The following is a 17,066-nucleotide window of genomic DNA, read 5'->3' on the forward strand; positions in this document are numbered from 1 at the left end:
TATATATATATATATATATATATCTATATATACATATATATATATATCTATATATATCTATATATATATATCTATATATATCTATATATATATATCTATATATATCTATATATATATATATCTCATTACAATGAACATCTCATAAACCTATCAGCCTAATTACAATTCACCAACCAGAAGGGTTTCATTTGTTATTAATGCTTTTGGGAAAACATGAACATTTCAAAGTCCCCTCATTACACCTCCAAGCTAATTAATGTTGAATATTTTACAGCTATGTGTACAATAACACAGCAAACTAATAGTAATAATTATAGAAATCATTTATGTTTATGTTAAATCTCTCTTCTCCACTCCCCTCTTTCTGTCTCACTCTCCAAATGTGTATATATATATATATTTACAGCAGCGAGCTGGCAGAATCGTTAGCACGCCGGGTGAAATGCTTAGTGGTATTTCGTCTGCCGTTATGTTCCGAGTTCAAATTCCGCCAAGGTCGACTTAGCCTTTCATCCTTCCGGGGTCGATCAAATAAGTACCAGTTATGCACTGGGGTCGATGTAATCGACTTAATTCCTTTTTCTGTCCTTGTTTGTTCTTTCTGTGTTTAGCCCCCTGTGGGCAATAAAGAAATATACATATATATATTTACACACACATTTAATTATCAACATCGTTTCAGTCTTGACTTCTCCATGCTTGCATTAGGTCAGACAGAATTCATTGAGGTAGAATTTCTTTTTTTTTTTTTACGGTTGGATGTCTTTTCAACCTCCTGTTTCCAAACAACATAATATTTCTGCATGGCTGGACATATTTTCATAGAAGATTAGAATCAAATGATACCATGTGCTTTTGAAGTCATGTAGGATGAACAAAAGTTCCTTACTTAAAAAACGGTTAAGGGTTGGTGACAGGAAGAGCATCCAGCTGTAAAATACTGCTTTAAAATAAGTATCCATCAAATTGAAGAAGAAAAAAACCAGAGCAAAAAATCGGAAACAATAAAAGATGGTGAATTAAAATTATTAACAATTTATTTCCATTAAAATTTGTATGAAAAATACAGTTTCTATCCAACCAACAAAACAAGTCACCACACTACATAACAGCTCAACACATTTTCTTACCAACAAATAAATGAAATGAAAACATTCTATGATTTTTGGCAATAATAATAATATCTAGAAAGCTTCAACAGAATGCTTCTGTGTGAAGTTGAAGAAAGACCTTTTGCTTGTAATGCCAGCAAGAAACAATGGAAGTCTGTTAGAATATTTTAGGTTTGGTTTTCAATTTACAGAATGTTTCTCCTCAACTTCAAATGACATTAATGTCCTCAAATTCTATGGGATTATCTCTGGATAATCCAAATACCTAGGTTTGTAAGAAACTAGTCAATTAATGAACTGAATGAAATATTTGGCAATGGTCGTTATTTTAAATTGAAAGAATTCAAACAGGAAAAACTGAAAAAAAAAAATCTATAAAAGTTGTATTAATCAAAAAATATTTAATGAAACTCCTTTTAAGTAGTAAAGTCTTCAACTGTATAATTTCAATATGGTAATGTAATACTGAACAAAGAACGAACAAAGAAAACTTATTTGATAACAATATTTGTATTTATGATAATATCTGAAAGCACCACCCCAATGCGTAGAGGAGTAAATTTAATACAGTATATTACTGGTACTTATTTTTCAACTTTGATGAGACTGAAGGCAAGATTTGAACTTCCTGAATCACTTGATATTTTATTTAAATTGCCATTTCTGATATTACCTTAATAATGATAATAATAATAATTCTCTCTAATAAAGGCACAAGGCCACAATCACTTTAATCGTTTATAACAAGGAGAAAGATTCAGTTCTGGCAGGATTTTGAAGTCGTGAGAGCCACTTTGTCTGGCTTTCAATGCAATAATTTCTTTTCCTTTTTTTGATAGTTTAGGATTTCATAAGTGACTGGAATTGAAATTACTGGTCCTTTTTTTTTTTTTTTTAAATTCTATTTGAAATGAAAGGCAAAGCTTGGCAATAACAAGACTGAAAACATTCAACATAGATTGTGACTAAGTCCACCTTAGCACTTGGCCACTACTAAAAATGGATTCTAATAAAGGCGAGTGAAGAGGAAATATTTCAGAAAACATCACATAGTAAGTATTACAAGATCTGACAGTATATAGCATTAAGACAGCTAGTAGTAGTAGCAGCAGAGTCCAAGATGACCACCCAGTCTTATATAAACCATATTTAAAGGTTGTCTCGGTTCTGTTTGTTCTAAGAGAGAAAATCACAGCCAACTCAGCCAGCAAAGTGGTTACACGTATGTGCACACACACACACACACACTGGCCATATCCAGGTCAATGTTGCCGAGACTATTTCACTTGAGAAACACTCATTACTGTTATTAAAGGCATGACCATTACAACCTCTTATGTCTCTCTTCTTATTGATTACCAATTAGCAGATATTTCTGATTATAGAAATATCATTGACCACCTTCCTACACACCTAAAGACCCAGATTTTTGTTATTTCGTAGACAATTCTGCAGTTGTAGATTTGGAAACTTGTTATAATCTAGAGACACTGGTTTCCTTCCCTCTTTCTTCACCAATTACTTCCAAATTAATAGATTAATTAACATCAAGTTTATAGAAATCTGCTACTGTTGCTGAAAGTATTTCATTAAAATCCAGAACTCAGAAACGAATTTAAGCAGGGTTTCATAAGAGACCGAACAAGTAGGTTACCTGTCAATATTAATATCTGGCAGGACATCAGGCAGCTAACTACACATTGTGTCACATTGCATAGACAGCTAATTACAGATTTCTGTTAATCGTTACATAAAAAAACGATAAGGAGGAGTTGTTGAAAATCATTTGCAATTGTTTCCTTCTCATTAAAAAAATTGTTAATAGAAAAGAATTTATAAATAACAACAGATAGAAACTGAACTTGCACAAAGATCTGAGATGATTAAAAACAATTTTTTTTCTCTGTGTAAATGAAATGCCATTAAGAAGTTCTGATGAGTCCATATTAACAAAAAACTTTGATAAGTGCCATCTGGTACATCTCCCAGATGTTAAGCAATTTAAAAGATTTATTTTAAGCATTTAAACCTTTCTAAAATATATTAAATATTTTTCACTAAAATGCTGGTTAATTTCAATGGAAGTTATTAATTCTCAGGTGTTGGATATAACAAGATCCTGTTAAAGTTAATTCTAAGAGTCTTTGATACCTCAATGTTTTGTGAATTCCTCTTGGAACCTGTTCAAAGTGAGAATGGAAGCTTCACAATTCATGAAGTCAATAACCAAAATTTCTTTTTGCAATTCAGCAAGTTTTAATATGGAGGTAATGGTGCTTCCAACAAGCCAGTTACTTTTGTCTCCTCAAATCCATCCCCTGTAATAAAGAAGAAAAATACATTTTACTCCAAGAGTAGAAGAAAAATTTGTGGTTCAATGATTAAGCTTAAAAGGTGGGAGAGAGATAGAGAACTTGAGAGAATGGTCCAATTAAGATTACAATTAGAAATGGGCGAGGAAATATGAAGTAAGCTGCAGTTATGGGCTGGTCAGTCTATAAAATGTCTGATAGATCAACTTTGGTTAAACTGCCGTCACTGGATCAATGTTCTTATAGTTAGCATTCTTCGAAACGTTATTGAAAAGCATCTGACTGACAAACCAAATAGAAACAACAGCACAGGGGCCTCTTTGCTGGTGGTAGGCTCTGAAGATCATTGCACCTTCTCCTGCAAACAACTAGATTCCCTCCTCTCCTCTGTCCAACCCAACCATCCTACCCTCAAATTCTCCTGCCCTATCTCTAACATTTCTGTCAGCATACTCCACTCCTGTTCACTGGTTCACATTTCCACACCACTCTGTCGCAATATTTGAAGAACAATTTCAGAAACTTGAAACGACTTACTTCCATTCTGATGGAATGGCAACATCAAACTGCCACGCATGTTTGCATTTTTTAACTCCACACGTTCATGTTTTAATCTCTGCTGTAGAATCTGTTGCATAAGTTCTCGTCTGGAAGAGAGCAAGACTTGGTTCCATTAAGAGTCAAGAAGAGTGCAAGTAATAAAGAAGAAACAATCACATTGTAATGCAATGTAGGACTCAATACCTATGATTGCTGTCTGTAATGCCCATTTTCTCCAGTTTGATGTCATTCATTCTAATCAATGTACGACCTGGATGTAAACAAAAGAATAAAAATAAAAAAACTCCATTTAAAGAATTCTTTAAAAATTAAGAAAGTATACAAGAGTTACAGTAGTACAGAACAAATAGTTAGGATGTCTGGCAGAGCCACAGTTCAGACAAGAATCTGATGTTTAACAATAGACACAAACTATTTAAAATTGAAGGCGCCATACCTGTTACTTCATGGTCCAAAAACATATTTTCATACATATCACAGTAGCAACCACACCGTTTCCGTAACCATTTGTTAACATCTGCTGTGGACCAAAAATACAGAGGTTTTCTTTTCTTCTTCACATTGCTGTTGTCTTTCACTTTGTCCTTCAGAGAATAACAAGAGAGAGAGAGAGACTTGGTTTGAAAAATTGGCAAAACTTCATTCCAGAAGAGAATTACTTTTAGAAAATACAGCATTTAGTTTTGGTATTAGGGACTGACTCTAGTTTGTAGAGTTCAGTACCCACATGACACCACACCTGTCTTTACTGATGTGACAGTTACATAGTGTTGTACACAAACAAACCCAGTTGCAAAGAACAACAAAAATAAAATAGTTGTATGCTGTCAACTTAATGTGACAGTCCCATGAAGGGAATAATACTACTGTTGTTTAGATCTAGGAAGCTACACTGCTTCCTGTTGGCCTTGACACATTTCCTGTGTCCTTATGTTTACAAGAGGAAGACAAGCACCTCCACGCAGCTAAGAGGAAATGTTAGGCCTATTCTTTGACAAACCAGTCCCCATGCAGCGTGATTGATTTTTAACTTCACCTGTATCACAGTAATTGCAAAGTCTGTATGTGTGTGGGTGTGTGAGTGAGATTCTGTGGAAGAAAAAAATGAGTGTTGGAGACTAAATCAAGAGGAAAAAAAAAAGAACCTACATCTGAAGTGACCAGGGTTTCGACTTCCTTGTCCTCTTTATTATGATCACTGTTCAGGCGATGGGTCTCCTCCACTTCCTTCTCAGCCTTCGTCTCATCACCAACACTTGGTTGGTTGGCAATGGTTCTATCCATGGCACATCTAAACAGATTGTAAATAGGAAAAAAAACTGAGACAGTCATTTTGTATATGACACACAAACACACTGCATTTATTGGAGTCAGAAAGAAACGAGATTGTGTGATGTTCATTCACTTCCAAAAGATACTGTAGCAATGTAATTACATTGTGAGATGTCACAATCTTGGTAATGTCTTTGACTGCTAACCTTAATCCTTTTTGTATTTAATGCCATTCAGGTTGAACATGATGACCTTTGTAGCCAATGCTGCTTGTTTCTTTAGATCTTGGTTCTTTTTGCAGTCTATTGGCCATCTGTTCTTCGTCACCAATTCCTGTACATCTCATGTCTACATTAACATCAAAACAAACAGAAGCTTCTGGACACTAACTCATTGCTGACATGTTATTGATGATATCGTTGGTGATGGTGATGATGATGATGATGATAGTGGTGATGGTGATGATGAAATGGTTTTGGCTGGATGTAAACGTAACTCTCAAAAGGTTGTCAAAGTTTCTTACACCTACAATAATTCCGATGGACAAAACCTACAGAAATGTGGTTGAAGGAAAAGAAATTCTTGGAAAGCAAAGTTCCAGAAGTAGTTGTTGAGTCTTTCAAGACTTTCCAACTCCAGTAAGATTGATATGATGTGCCTGGTAAACCTGTAGGGTTTGATTTAAATAGGTAAACAACGAGAAAAAAATGGAGAACAGGACAAGTAAACACAGAGAAAGGACCCTTCATCAGTTGTTGGCTGTCTGTCTACTCATATATATATAATATATATATATATATATATAGAGAGAGAGAGAGAGAGACAGAAAGCGACATTTCCAGGCTTCTATACAGTTTCTATCAAATTATGTTGGCCAATTTAAGATTAGGATTGAAAACATTCATTCATGGTGCCATACAGTGGGACCAAACCTAGGACCACATGGCTATGAAGCTCTTTACAACATGGCTACGCCCATAGCTTTGCATAAAATATAGCTACTAACGAACATTGATTTCCAGGTTTTGCTGATTGGATGATATTGAGTTTTCATGAGTAAAAGGAACATTCCAGAAATCCTGGAATCCATTTTCTCGGCTGTATAGAGTGGAGGCAATAAAGAATTAAATATCTTACAGCAGAGATCCAAACGAAGATCGGTTAAAAAATGAAACTCATAACCTTTGAAATGATAAAAGGTTAACCCTTCCAGTCTGATGGGCTAAAAATAAGAGTTGAGATTTAGTTCTGGACTCATGGTGACAAATGTCTGCCCAGAAAGTAAGTTTAGGGAGAGCCCTAGAGAGAAATCATCCCTCTAGAACCATATAAAAATTGAGGAGTTGACATTCTCAAATGATTTAGTATTTATTTCAGACAGAGAGGTGGGGTGGATTAAGTGTGTTGCACAGATCGAGAATAAAAACATTGACAGGGATTCGAAGTCACGAATTCTGAGCTGTTTATACAATAATATATCCATTTATTCATGGTATCTTTATTATAACAGCTTAGGTAAATCGGTCAATGAGTCCCTGCAGACAATAGTAGTTAGTGGATAAGTTTGGTGTGTGTGAGGGGAGGGGCGTGTCTTCAAATGAGAACACCGTAATATCAAAGTAAATGCAATAATCAGGTGATTCTAAACAGCCTATTCCAATTATGTCGAAGAACAGTATAATTCCATAGTCTTTGTTCCAACACCAAGAACAAGGTCAGATATACAAAGAACGATGTATGGTCGGTTATTATCTCACTCTCATTGTTTTACTGGTATTTGTCAACTGTGAACAGTAAAACCTCCAAAGTGGATTACAATAAAACACAGCTCAACAACAACGGGACTCTTATGTGGTCGCTTGTCCTGCGAGAAACAGCAGCCAAATCTCCTTTGACCGCCTTAAACAAGCAATGACACATTGCAGGATGTAATCCTAGACATACACGAAAAGGTGATATGACCATGTCTGGAATGGTTTTAATCACAGAATTGTTTATTCAAGGTTGACCTGAGATTAAACTGAAGAGATGGGAGTGAGGGTAAACTCAACATACACAGCGTAGAGAATAACATACACACACTGACAACTACCGACATATACAAGCTATATATACACACACACACACACACACACATATATATATATATATATATATATATATATATATATATATATATATATATATATATATATATATATATATATATATATATATTCGCATACATGGCAATAGGAAGCAATTCACAAGAAAAGAGCGATTGTGGGAGGTGAAATGCCATAAAAACTATTATTAATGTCGTAATTCCGGTTAAGTAGCAGCTTCGTATAAAGACTGTTCTTACTGAGGGTGAAAAGAAGGGTTATCTGGAAGAAATCCCACCGGGAAAGCATTTAAAGGGAATAAAAATACTCACAGTTCGACAAACCCGGGTTTGGACTAGAACCGGATGTTATGTAGTAGGAACCGGAAGTTCTTTAACCACGCCCTCTGCCGTTACACACACACACACACACACACACAAACATAATTTATTTAAAAATAAAGAAAGGAAGAAAAAATTCGAAAAGAATAATATTTATCTGGATCGGACTTTAAGCATTTTAGACTTCAACTAAAAATAATAAAATATTTTTGTTTAAAAATAATTGATTAAAATTGAATTAATTTATAAAGTTAAAGGGAAGTTACTCTAGTCACTCATGCAGACTAAATTGTGTTTAGGACATTTGGCCTTTATAAAAGCTTTGTATTTCTGTGAGTGACGGGATTAGAATATTGTAGAGTGTATGTCTTCCCAAACAGGATCATAGGAGCGAAACACCAGTGAAATTGTGTTAACAGAATACCAAAAGTGATTGCTTTTCGAGGCAGGCTATATGAGATGTGGAGGCGCAATGGCCCAGTGGTTAGAGCAGCGGACTCGCGGTCATAGAATCGCGGTTTCGATTTTCAGACTGGGCGTTGTGAGTGTTTATTGAGCGAAAACACCTAAAGCTCCACGAGGTTCCGGCAGGGGATGGTGGCGAACCCTGCTGTACTCTTTCACCACAACTTTCTCTCACTCTTTCTTCCTGTTTCTGTTGTACCTGTATTTGAAAGAGCCAGCCTTGTCACGCTGAATATCCCCGAGAACTACGTTAAGGGTACACGTGTCTGTGGAGTGCTCACCCTTTGCACGTTAATTTCACGAGCAGGCTGTAGATTCGTGATCTTTTCTCTTTGCCTGCCTGAGTTGGGAGTATTGCTGTCTGGGAGATATCTTATGGTAGTGGAATAGTATTTAACTGCTATTTCTAAATTTCGGTATGTGGTGAAGCAATTTTGCTGAACCCTAATTATAATTATGCTTATAATTATAAAAGTTTTGTCTATCTATCTATCTATCTATCTATCTATCTATCTGTCCATCTACCTATCTATCTATCTATCTATCTATCTATCCATCTACCTATCTATCTATCTATCTATCCATCTACCTATCTATCTATCTATCTATCTATCTATCTCTCTCTCTCTCTCTCTCTCTCTATATATATATATATATATTAACATTAACAATAATAAAGAGCATGGAGACTTGTACATCCACAGATTTTTTTTTATAGTTATATACACCATGTTATAATGACCTACACGTGTTTCCATTGTTGTGACCACTCACTGTTGTGAATGTAACCTTGTAATGTTGGTGAGGCTTCAGGGTCTGTCCATTTGGTCATCCTCGAAGTGAACTGGTTGAAGTAAATTTTTGTTAGTGCAAAAGCGCATTGTGACCAGCTATGTATAACAACATCTGACGACCTGGTTGGTCACTTGACCATGTGATATTAATGGATTAATGGATTAATGTATATTTATCAAGAATAGTTTTAATCATTCACCATTTCCACTGGTTTATTGTCCCAGTCAGAGAACAGACCCTCTCAGCCAAGTACTGGCATTTTGTAAACAGAAATGAAAGCTATTTCTTTCTGTTTGTTGGACAACAACCAGATCAAGCTGTTTCTGGTTTTCTTTTCCCTTGGGACAAACTAAGCCATTCTTGTGTTTTCTTCAAACAGAATTCAATTATGTTAGAAGCAGTTTTCTTCTCTGATTCAGCTAATCTCAATATGAAATAGTTTTTAGTTGTATAAAACACTGAATTGCCATATCTATTTCGGCAGGTCATGTGTTGACAGTATTTTTACCTCAACCCCACCACACTATTTTCCCTCTAGTGCACCCCACCCACCTTTTCTGTCCCTGTTATTTCGTTCCTCTTCACCTTGTACCTTGACTTCACATCTTTCTCTTTCCATGCATTCATCTCTTCAGCAAGGCACGTGCTCCTCTCGTTCGATCATACTTTCACATTCTTTAATACTTTGGTAATTGGGGACCTCAAGTGCTGGTGCCATGACAAAAGCATCCAGCTCACACTGTGAAATGGCTGACATTAGGAAGAGCGTCCAACTGTAGAAACCATGTAGACACTGGAGCATGACACAGCCCTCAAGCTCATCAGTTTGTGTTCAACCGTCCAGTCCATGTAAGCATGGAAAAAGGGTCATTAAATTATGATGATGATAATAGCACATGTAGCACACAAAAAACTTTAATTCAATAATTTAGGTTTAATGCTATTTCTACAACAAGTTTAGCTCAAACCTTATTTATTACCTCTGCCTTAGCGAAGGCGAAGATATTATTTTCAGTCGTGTTTGTTTATTTGTCCGTGGACAGGATATCTCAAGAACCACTGGATGGATTCAGATGAAACTTTCAGAAATGTTTGGCCTTGTGACTGGCACACACTGATTATATTTTAGGATCAATCCAGTACCAGAAGGATTTGGGATTATTTTTCTGGTTTCTTAACTTAATTGTTGAGAGCGATCAGGTTTATTTTTAGTATTCTCGTTTGTGAGAGCATTCAAGTTTATTTCAGATATTCTCATTTAAAAAATCACCTCCGGCTAATCGTTGAGAGGACATTGGTGTTGCCTTGGAGGAGATTTGTGCTCTGTGAGTGCTCGTTTATTATGATTACTATTATTGATAAGGTGGTGAGCTGGCAGAATCATTAGCAAAACTAGGTGAAATGCTGGGTGGTATTTTGTCTGTCTTTACATTCTGAGTTCAAATTCTGCCAAGGTTGACTTTGCCATTCCTCCTTTTAGGGTCGATAAAATAAGTACCAGCTGAGTATTAACATTATTATTATTATTTTAAGTGAAAAGAGTTGCTTTTTGTCCTGTCTGAATCACTGTTTCATTCAAGGCCATACGTCACAAACTTTTGGAAGTAGGCATCAGTCGTTTAGTCCCATTGAATTATTGAGACATTTAGGCTGGAAGAGGTCTTATGTTTTAACTTCTGCTGGTACATATAATTTACTGCTATGGCATTACCTTTTACCATATATTCTATGCTGGTCAGCCAAACATAATTGAAACTGAAAACTGCGAGAAACCAAACAAGCAAGGCATTTGAGTCAAGCTCCATTTTCTCTCTATAGTTTCTGTTCACCATCACTGAAAGGAAGTGAAGTTATGAATAAAACACCACACACAGGTGTATACACAAAAATGCACACACTCACACACATATATATACATATTGCATATATGTATACATACACACACATTCATGCATGTACACATACATTCATATATATACACATATGTAGACACATATACAGACATGAATTTATACATAGACTCATACAGACATACAAACATGCATATATTCACACACATATACAAATACATACATACATACATATATATATATATACATACATATACACATACATATACACACATTCAAATATAACCGAAATAGTTTTTCTAAATATTTGAAAACAGCAACAACCACAGGAAAAAAGAACAACTCAATGAAATGTTTTCTTAATTTTATTTATTTAATTACCATTTGAAAACGTGGGAATGTTTCAAATCAAATTAATATTTGTCATTTTATATTTTTTAAACTGATTTTGTTTTGTTTTTGTTTTTTCAAAGGATGATTAATGATGAAATGCTTTTCATTTTTCTTTGTGATTTTCTTATTTTGTCCATATTTTTCAAATAATGACATTTTCAGTTAACGACTTGATGCCAAGTCAGTCACATTTGTTAAGTTCTTTGTATTTTCTTCTTTAGTCTTTCAAATCTCAACAAATCTTACTGCTTAGCTCAGATGGACAAGTATGTTTACCATTCTTACATGAACAATTATACAAGACACATTTATGAATAAAGCTGAAGTGTTCTGTGTAATACATGGTGCCATTCACTTTACAACCTGCACAAATAGAAAGAACAGAAAAAGCATTGAATCAAAATCTTGAATGGCAAAATAATAAAATAAGAGATTTGTTTTGATTGACATTGTTATAATGGTAAATAAACATGACAATAATTATTTATTGTGCAAACACAGCAAACTGTTTCTCTGAGATCAAATCAATAACTGAATATCATTATTGGTATATATATTTGGATATTGATGTGGTCGCATGAAAAACCCTAACCCCTAACCCAACAGTGATGGAGATGGGAAGATATACACTTTTCAATTCATGGAGGAGTGGAGCTTACAGCATTTAATTACCTCCTCCAACTAGGACTAATCAAGGAACCCCACTAATCTTGGTTCACCCTAACCACAAAGGGCACAAGTCCTTACCCAACTGTTGTCTCCAGCCTATAATTGCATTTAGAGTAGCTCCATTTACCCTAACTGTTTTCATCACAAACAGCCACCTTTTGACAAATCCCATGGGGGTGGGGCATTTTCTTCTCCATCCTCACTTTCTTTTCTAAATGGAACTTATAAAAGTGGATGAGGGATACACTCAGGAGGAAGGCGTCTTTCAGCCTTGTCCATCACACGGCCACTTTCTCAATAGCTATGGACAGAAGAATATTACTTAGCCTGCCTTATAAAAGGTAGGCAATGGGATGATCTTACTGCCAACCAATAAATGGATCTGACAACAATTGTTCGACACAACTTCACAAGCCAGCAATGCTCATGAATGTGTGAAGTATGGTTTTATCACTCTGCATGTATCTCAAACCTGGTGGCACTTCCATGCCTGTGGAGTTTGTTTAAAATTGATAAGGAGCCTCAATAGAACTGTCAAGCTGAGAATATATGTAAGCGACCCATAGAAGTCTCTGGTCCAAAATTCTTCTGGAACAGACCAGCTAGTTTGTCCTCATGGATGCTTGGAGTTTTCCCAAGAATTTCATTCTCTTTACTCACCACTAGATCTCCATATATTACCTACATAAAACTTCCACTGTGTGTAATTGCCCAACTGGTAGAGAGAAGTAGGCAACTGACAACATTCCAGGTTCCAGGGTATCTTACCTTGGTCTTTCCTTGATCCAGGAGATGAAGATAAGGCAGAATCATACAAAATGAATTGTGTCATTTATCATTATTTCAACATTAACTGAACCTGAAGGCTTTATCATTAGTTATAACATCTCCACCACCTAACAATTTTTGATATTTTCTTGTAAGATTTATGAGTTTATTTTAAATATTTCATTAAATATATTTCCATTTGATAACATCGCTTTATATGAGGGTGAGTCAAGAAGTAATTCCATTTTCTTTATTTCATGTGAAGTTTTTAATAAAAATAACTGGAGATTTTCTCAGTTATAAATGATTATATCATTTATGTTCTGAAATATTTTGTTTCCTACTTTTCAGGTTTTTAGACTAGTAAGGAAAATTCAAAATGGCTGCCCCCCTTAGAGTTACTTCAAAAACAAAGAGTAGTGATTGAATTTCTTGTTGCTGAGGGGGAAACACCTGTAAACATTCACCGACGATTACAAAATGTCTTTGAGGACAATGCTTTAGATTATAGCAATGTATGCAGGTGGGTCCGTCGTCTGAAAGATGAGAAGGTGGGAACTGTGAGTGTAGCCGATAAACTCCCTTTCTGCCCATCCGTCCGCTTCTGTGAATCCTGCCAATAAATCAAAAGCAGATGCTCTGATCAGAGAAGACAGGCGCTTAACTCTTGATGAGATGGCAGAAAACCTTGAAGTGAGCCATGGAAGTGCTTACAACATTGTCGAATCACTTGGCTTGATGAGGAAGTGAAAACTGTAGTGAAGAAATGGCTCAAAGAACAGTCAACAGAATTTTACGGGGCAGGGATACATGCTCTCATTCGAAGGTGGAACATTGTTATTGAGAGAAACAGTGACTATGTTGAGAAGTAGGGATGTGATCCACAGAGGACCGGCTTCATTTTGATGTATGATACATGTTCCTGTGTTGGTAATTATACCTGTCCTAAACAAAATGCCATTACCTTTTGACTCACCTTCGTATATTTGCATTTTATATCTTGATAAGTGCTACAACCAGAATTATATTTTCTAATTTTTTTTTTGTGTGTGTCATCCTGCTTCTGTTTTATATCCCTATTTAAATACCGTTGCAGAACACATTAAATAACAATTAAATGAAACAATTTCGTTTAATGCATTTCTATGATAATTAATGACACAAATAATATGAAGAGGTTCAAAGGCGGTCAGCTGGTCAGTTGGCAGAAATGTTAGCACGCTGCATGAAATGCTTAGCGGTATTTCATCTGCTCAGTATTTCGACCCCCAGTGTTCAGCTGGTACTTATTTCATCAACCCCCGAAAAGATGAAAAGCAAAGTCGACCTTGGTGGAATTTGAACTCAGAACATAGCAACAAGCGAAATACTGCTAAGCATTTTGTCCAGTGTGTTAACAACTCTGCCAGCTCACCGCCTTATAAATAACAATAATGATAATGATAATAATAATAATAATAATAATAATAATGATAGTAGTAGTAGTAGTAGTAGTAGTAACAATAATAATATGTGAGGCAATACATGAGGAAAGACTTACCTATAAAGCGTGCATCATGAGTGTTGGTTAAAACTGTTGTGGAAGGAGGAGGATGAGGAGGAGGAGAAGGAGATTCTGTTGTAGAATTACTATTACATAGGTTTTTAGTGTTATCATCTTTGCAAGTCCAGCGTCCATTGCAGTTGCACTTACAATTAAGTTCCAAACAGCCTTCAATTCTACTAGACCAAGTGTTTCCTGCGTAAATTTTTCCGTGCAGTGAACAGGGTTTACATCTTCCCTGCGGCACCCGTACCCTAGATGGGGGGATGCATGTATCACTTAGAACTTCACATGACCAGGAACCATTGCATGAGCAAAAACATTCCATTTTCTTACATCCTTTCTGAATGACCTTTGAACTTTCTCCCCGATAAACAGAACCATTCACTAAACAGTTTTTGCATTGGTCTCCGCAGATGTAGCGTGCCTTTTCAGCAGGGCACACCCACGACCCATTACAGTAACATGTACATGTGTATTCAAAACAGTTAACTTGACGTTTAAACTGGCTGTTACCCTGATAGTGATACCCATTTAAGATACATTGGTTGCAATCTGTGAGTTCACTTTTGCCACATATGTTTATAGATCTTTCAGGGGGACACGCCCAGGTTCCATCACAACCGCAGTTACATTCATACTGAAAGCAGTTTAGGGTATAGCGGAAATTACTATTGCCAAGAACAGATTTATCATTTACGGTGCAATTTTGGCAAACGTTTGAAGGTTTTGTACTTTCAACACCGGTGTCTGGAAGAGAATCGTTACCACATATTGGTTGCGTTCGATCTCCTGGGCAGAAAAATTTACCATCACAGAAACACCTACATTGATACCTAGTACAACCGAAATCATATTCAAAAGTTGAGTTGCCCTCAATAACTTTTTCTCCAAGGTGACATTTTTTGCAGAAACCAATTAAACGCCTTCTTGAGCAAATATGAATGGCAGGCCCGGCAAGACAGTTCCATGTGCCGTCACAATTGCATGAACAGCGGAAGCGCAAACAGTTTCGATCGAAAGAGAAGAAACTATCTCCAGCATATTTATTTCCTCGCACAACGCAGCTTCTGCACGTACCATCAGACTTCACTTTATCTTTAACTACACTGCAAACATTAGCCGTTAGGTGCTTGGGACAATGCCAGTTACCATTACAACGACATTTACACTGGAAGCGTCGACAACCCTGCCTATAAGTGAACCATTGGTTACCTGCATATTTTTTGCCTTTTACTTCACATTGCAGACAGGTTTCGCGTAATGGTTCTTCGTAAGTGCATACATTTTCAGGCTGCTGGGACGGGCATTTCCAATTCCCCTCACAATCACAAGAGCACTTGAATTTGAAGCAGGCCTCTAATAAATCAAATTCCTCGCCCCCCTTATACAACTGGCCTTTAACATTACAGTTGGTACATTGTCTGCCAGACTGACCTTGTAATCCATGACAAATGTCAACGGCCGTTTCAGTTGGACATTCCCAGCTACTGTCACAACTACATTTACAACGGTAGCGATAGCAGGCGTTAATTAGGTAAAATACCGTATTTCCCTTGTAAGAATTACGCTTGATAAAGCAGCTTCGGCAGTTGGTATTATTTAGTGGTGCTAAAGTAACCTGTGTTTGATTATTACATGTATCTACTGCAGTCTCTGTAGGACATTGCCATTTTCCATTACATGAACAAGTACACTGATAGAGCATACAATTGCGTTTATAAGTAAACCTTGTATTTCCTTTATATGTTTCATTGTTTACTCTACAATCCCTACATCTTGGTGATTGGGTTGGAGCATCTATATTCGCAGCGCAAATGTTAATCGTTTTATCTGTGGGGCACACTATTTCGCCATCACAACCACAAGAGCATGTGTATTTTAAACAGCCATATTGGTAATGGAACATAGAGTTTCCTCTATAGAACTTACCTTGTTTGATACAATCCTTGCATTGAGGTGACTTATTAACTGTGCAGTTAGGCATTGCAGTTTTTTGAAAGCAGTCTATACTTCCATTGCATTGACATGTACACAAATGTTTCTCACAGTTGTCTTCCTGATAGAAGCTAATGCCTGGAGAATATTTCACTCCATTAGCTAAGCACTTTCTCTTTTCACCAGGGCAGTGATATTGATTCACAGATGAACAACGGTTTATGCTTTTGTCATTTGGACAATTCCAAGTTCCATTGCAGAAACAGTAGCACAAATGATGATAGCAACGGTTATTAACTATGAAGGCTGTGTTTCCTTGATATACTTCATTACTTAATCTACATGTTGCACAAGATCTGTCAGATTGAAGAATTGAGGGGTCACCACAAATATATTCTGCATTATGGGCAGGACAATTCCAGCTTCCATCACAATTGCATTTACATTTGTATCTATAACAATTTTCATCATGTTGAAATTCTGTATTTCCTTTAATGATTTTTCCCTTTGCATCACATTGTTGGCAATTTCCTGTATGTCCACCACAAATATATTCTACACTTTCAGCAGGACAATTCCAGCTTCCATCACAGTTGCATTTACATCTGTATCTATAACAATTCTCTTCATGTTGGAATTCTGTATTTCCTGAATAAATCCTACCCTTTGCATTACATTGTTGGCAATTTCCTGTGCTGGCACCACAAATATATTCTGCATTATGGGCAGGACAATTCCAGCTTCCATCACAATTGCATTTACATTTGTATCTATAACAATTTTCTTCATGTTGAAATTCTGTATTTCCTTCAACGATTTTTCCCTTTGCATCACATTGTTGGCAATTTCCTGTGCTGGCACCACAAATATATTTTGCGTTTTCAGCAGGACAATTCCAGCTTCCATCACAATTGCACTTACATTCGTACCTGTAGCAATTTTCTTCATGTTGAAATTCTGTAT

At 36.1% G+C, this 17,066-nt stretch overlaps 2 protein-coding genes across 2 annotated transcripts in view; both read right to left on the reverse strand.

The window, feature by feature from the left end:
* Positions 1–1,019: 1,019 nt before the first annotated feature.
* On the reverse strand, positions 1,020–7,762 carry LOC106876688 (protein aveugle). The gene is made up of 6 exons (XM_014925334.2): positions 7,674–7,762; positions 5,135–5,276; positions 4,422–4,569; positions 4,169–4,235; positions 3,962–4,071; positions 1,020–3,430 (listed from the first exon to the last, which is right to left on the reverse strand). The coding sequence occupies exons 2-6, from the start codon at positions 5,267–5,269 to the stop codon at positions 3,369–3,371; spliced, it is 522 nt and encodes a 173-aa protein (XP_014780820.1). The 5' UTR covers positions 5,270–5,276; positions 7,674–7,762; the 3' UTR covers positions 1,020–3,368.
* A 3,382-nt stretch (positions 7,763–11,144) lies between these two features.
* Positions 11,145–17,066, reverse strand: part of LOC106876685 (uncharacterized) — a 53,277-nt gene continuing 47,355 nt past the window's right edge. The window contains exons 29-30 of the mRNA XM_052974881.1: positions 14,163–17,060; positions 11,145–11,548 (exon numbers count right to left, since the gene is read on the reverse strand). Of these exons, the coding sequence (XP_052830841.1) occupies positions 11,418–11,548; positions 14,163–17,060 (3,029 nt within the window). The 3' untranslated portion in view covers positions 11,145–11,417. The remainder of the gene's footprint in view (positions 11,549–14,162; positions 17,061–17,066) is intronic.

The sequence above is a fragment of the Octopus bimaculoides genome, chromosome 19 (assembly GCF_001194135.2).
Source record: "Octopus bimaculoides isolate UCB-OBI-ISO-001 chromosome 19, ASM119413v2, whole genome shotgun sequence".
Classification (NCBI taxonomy): Eukaryota; Metazoa; Mollusca; class Cephalopoda; order Octopoda; family Octopodidae; genus Octopus; species Octopus bimaculoides.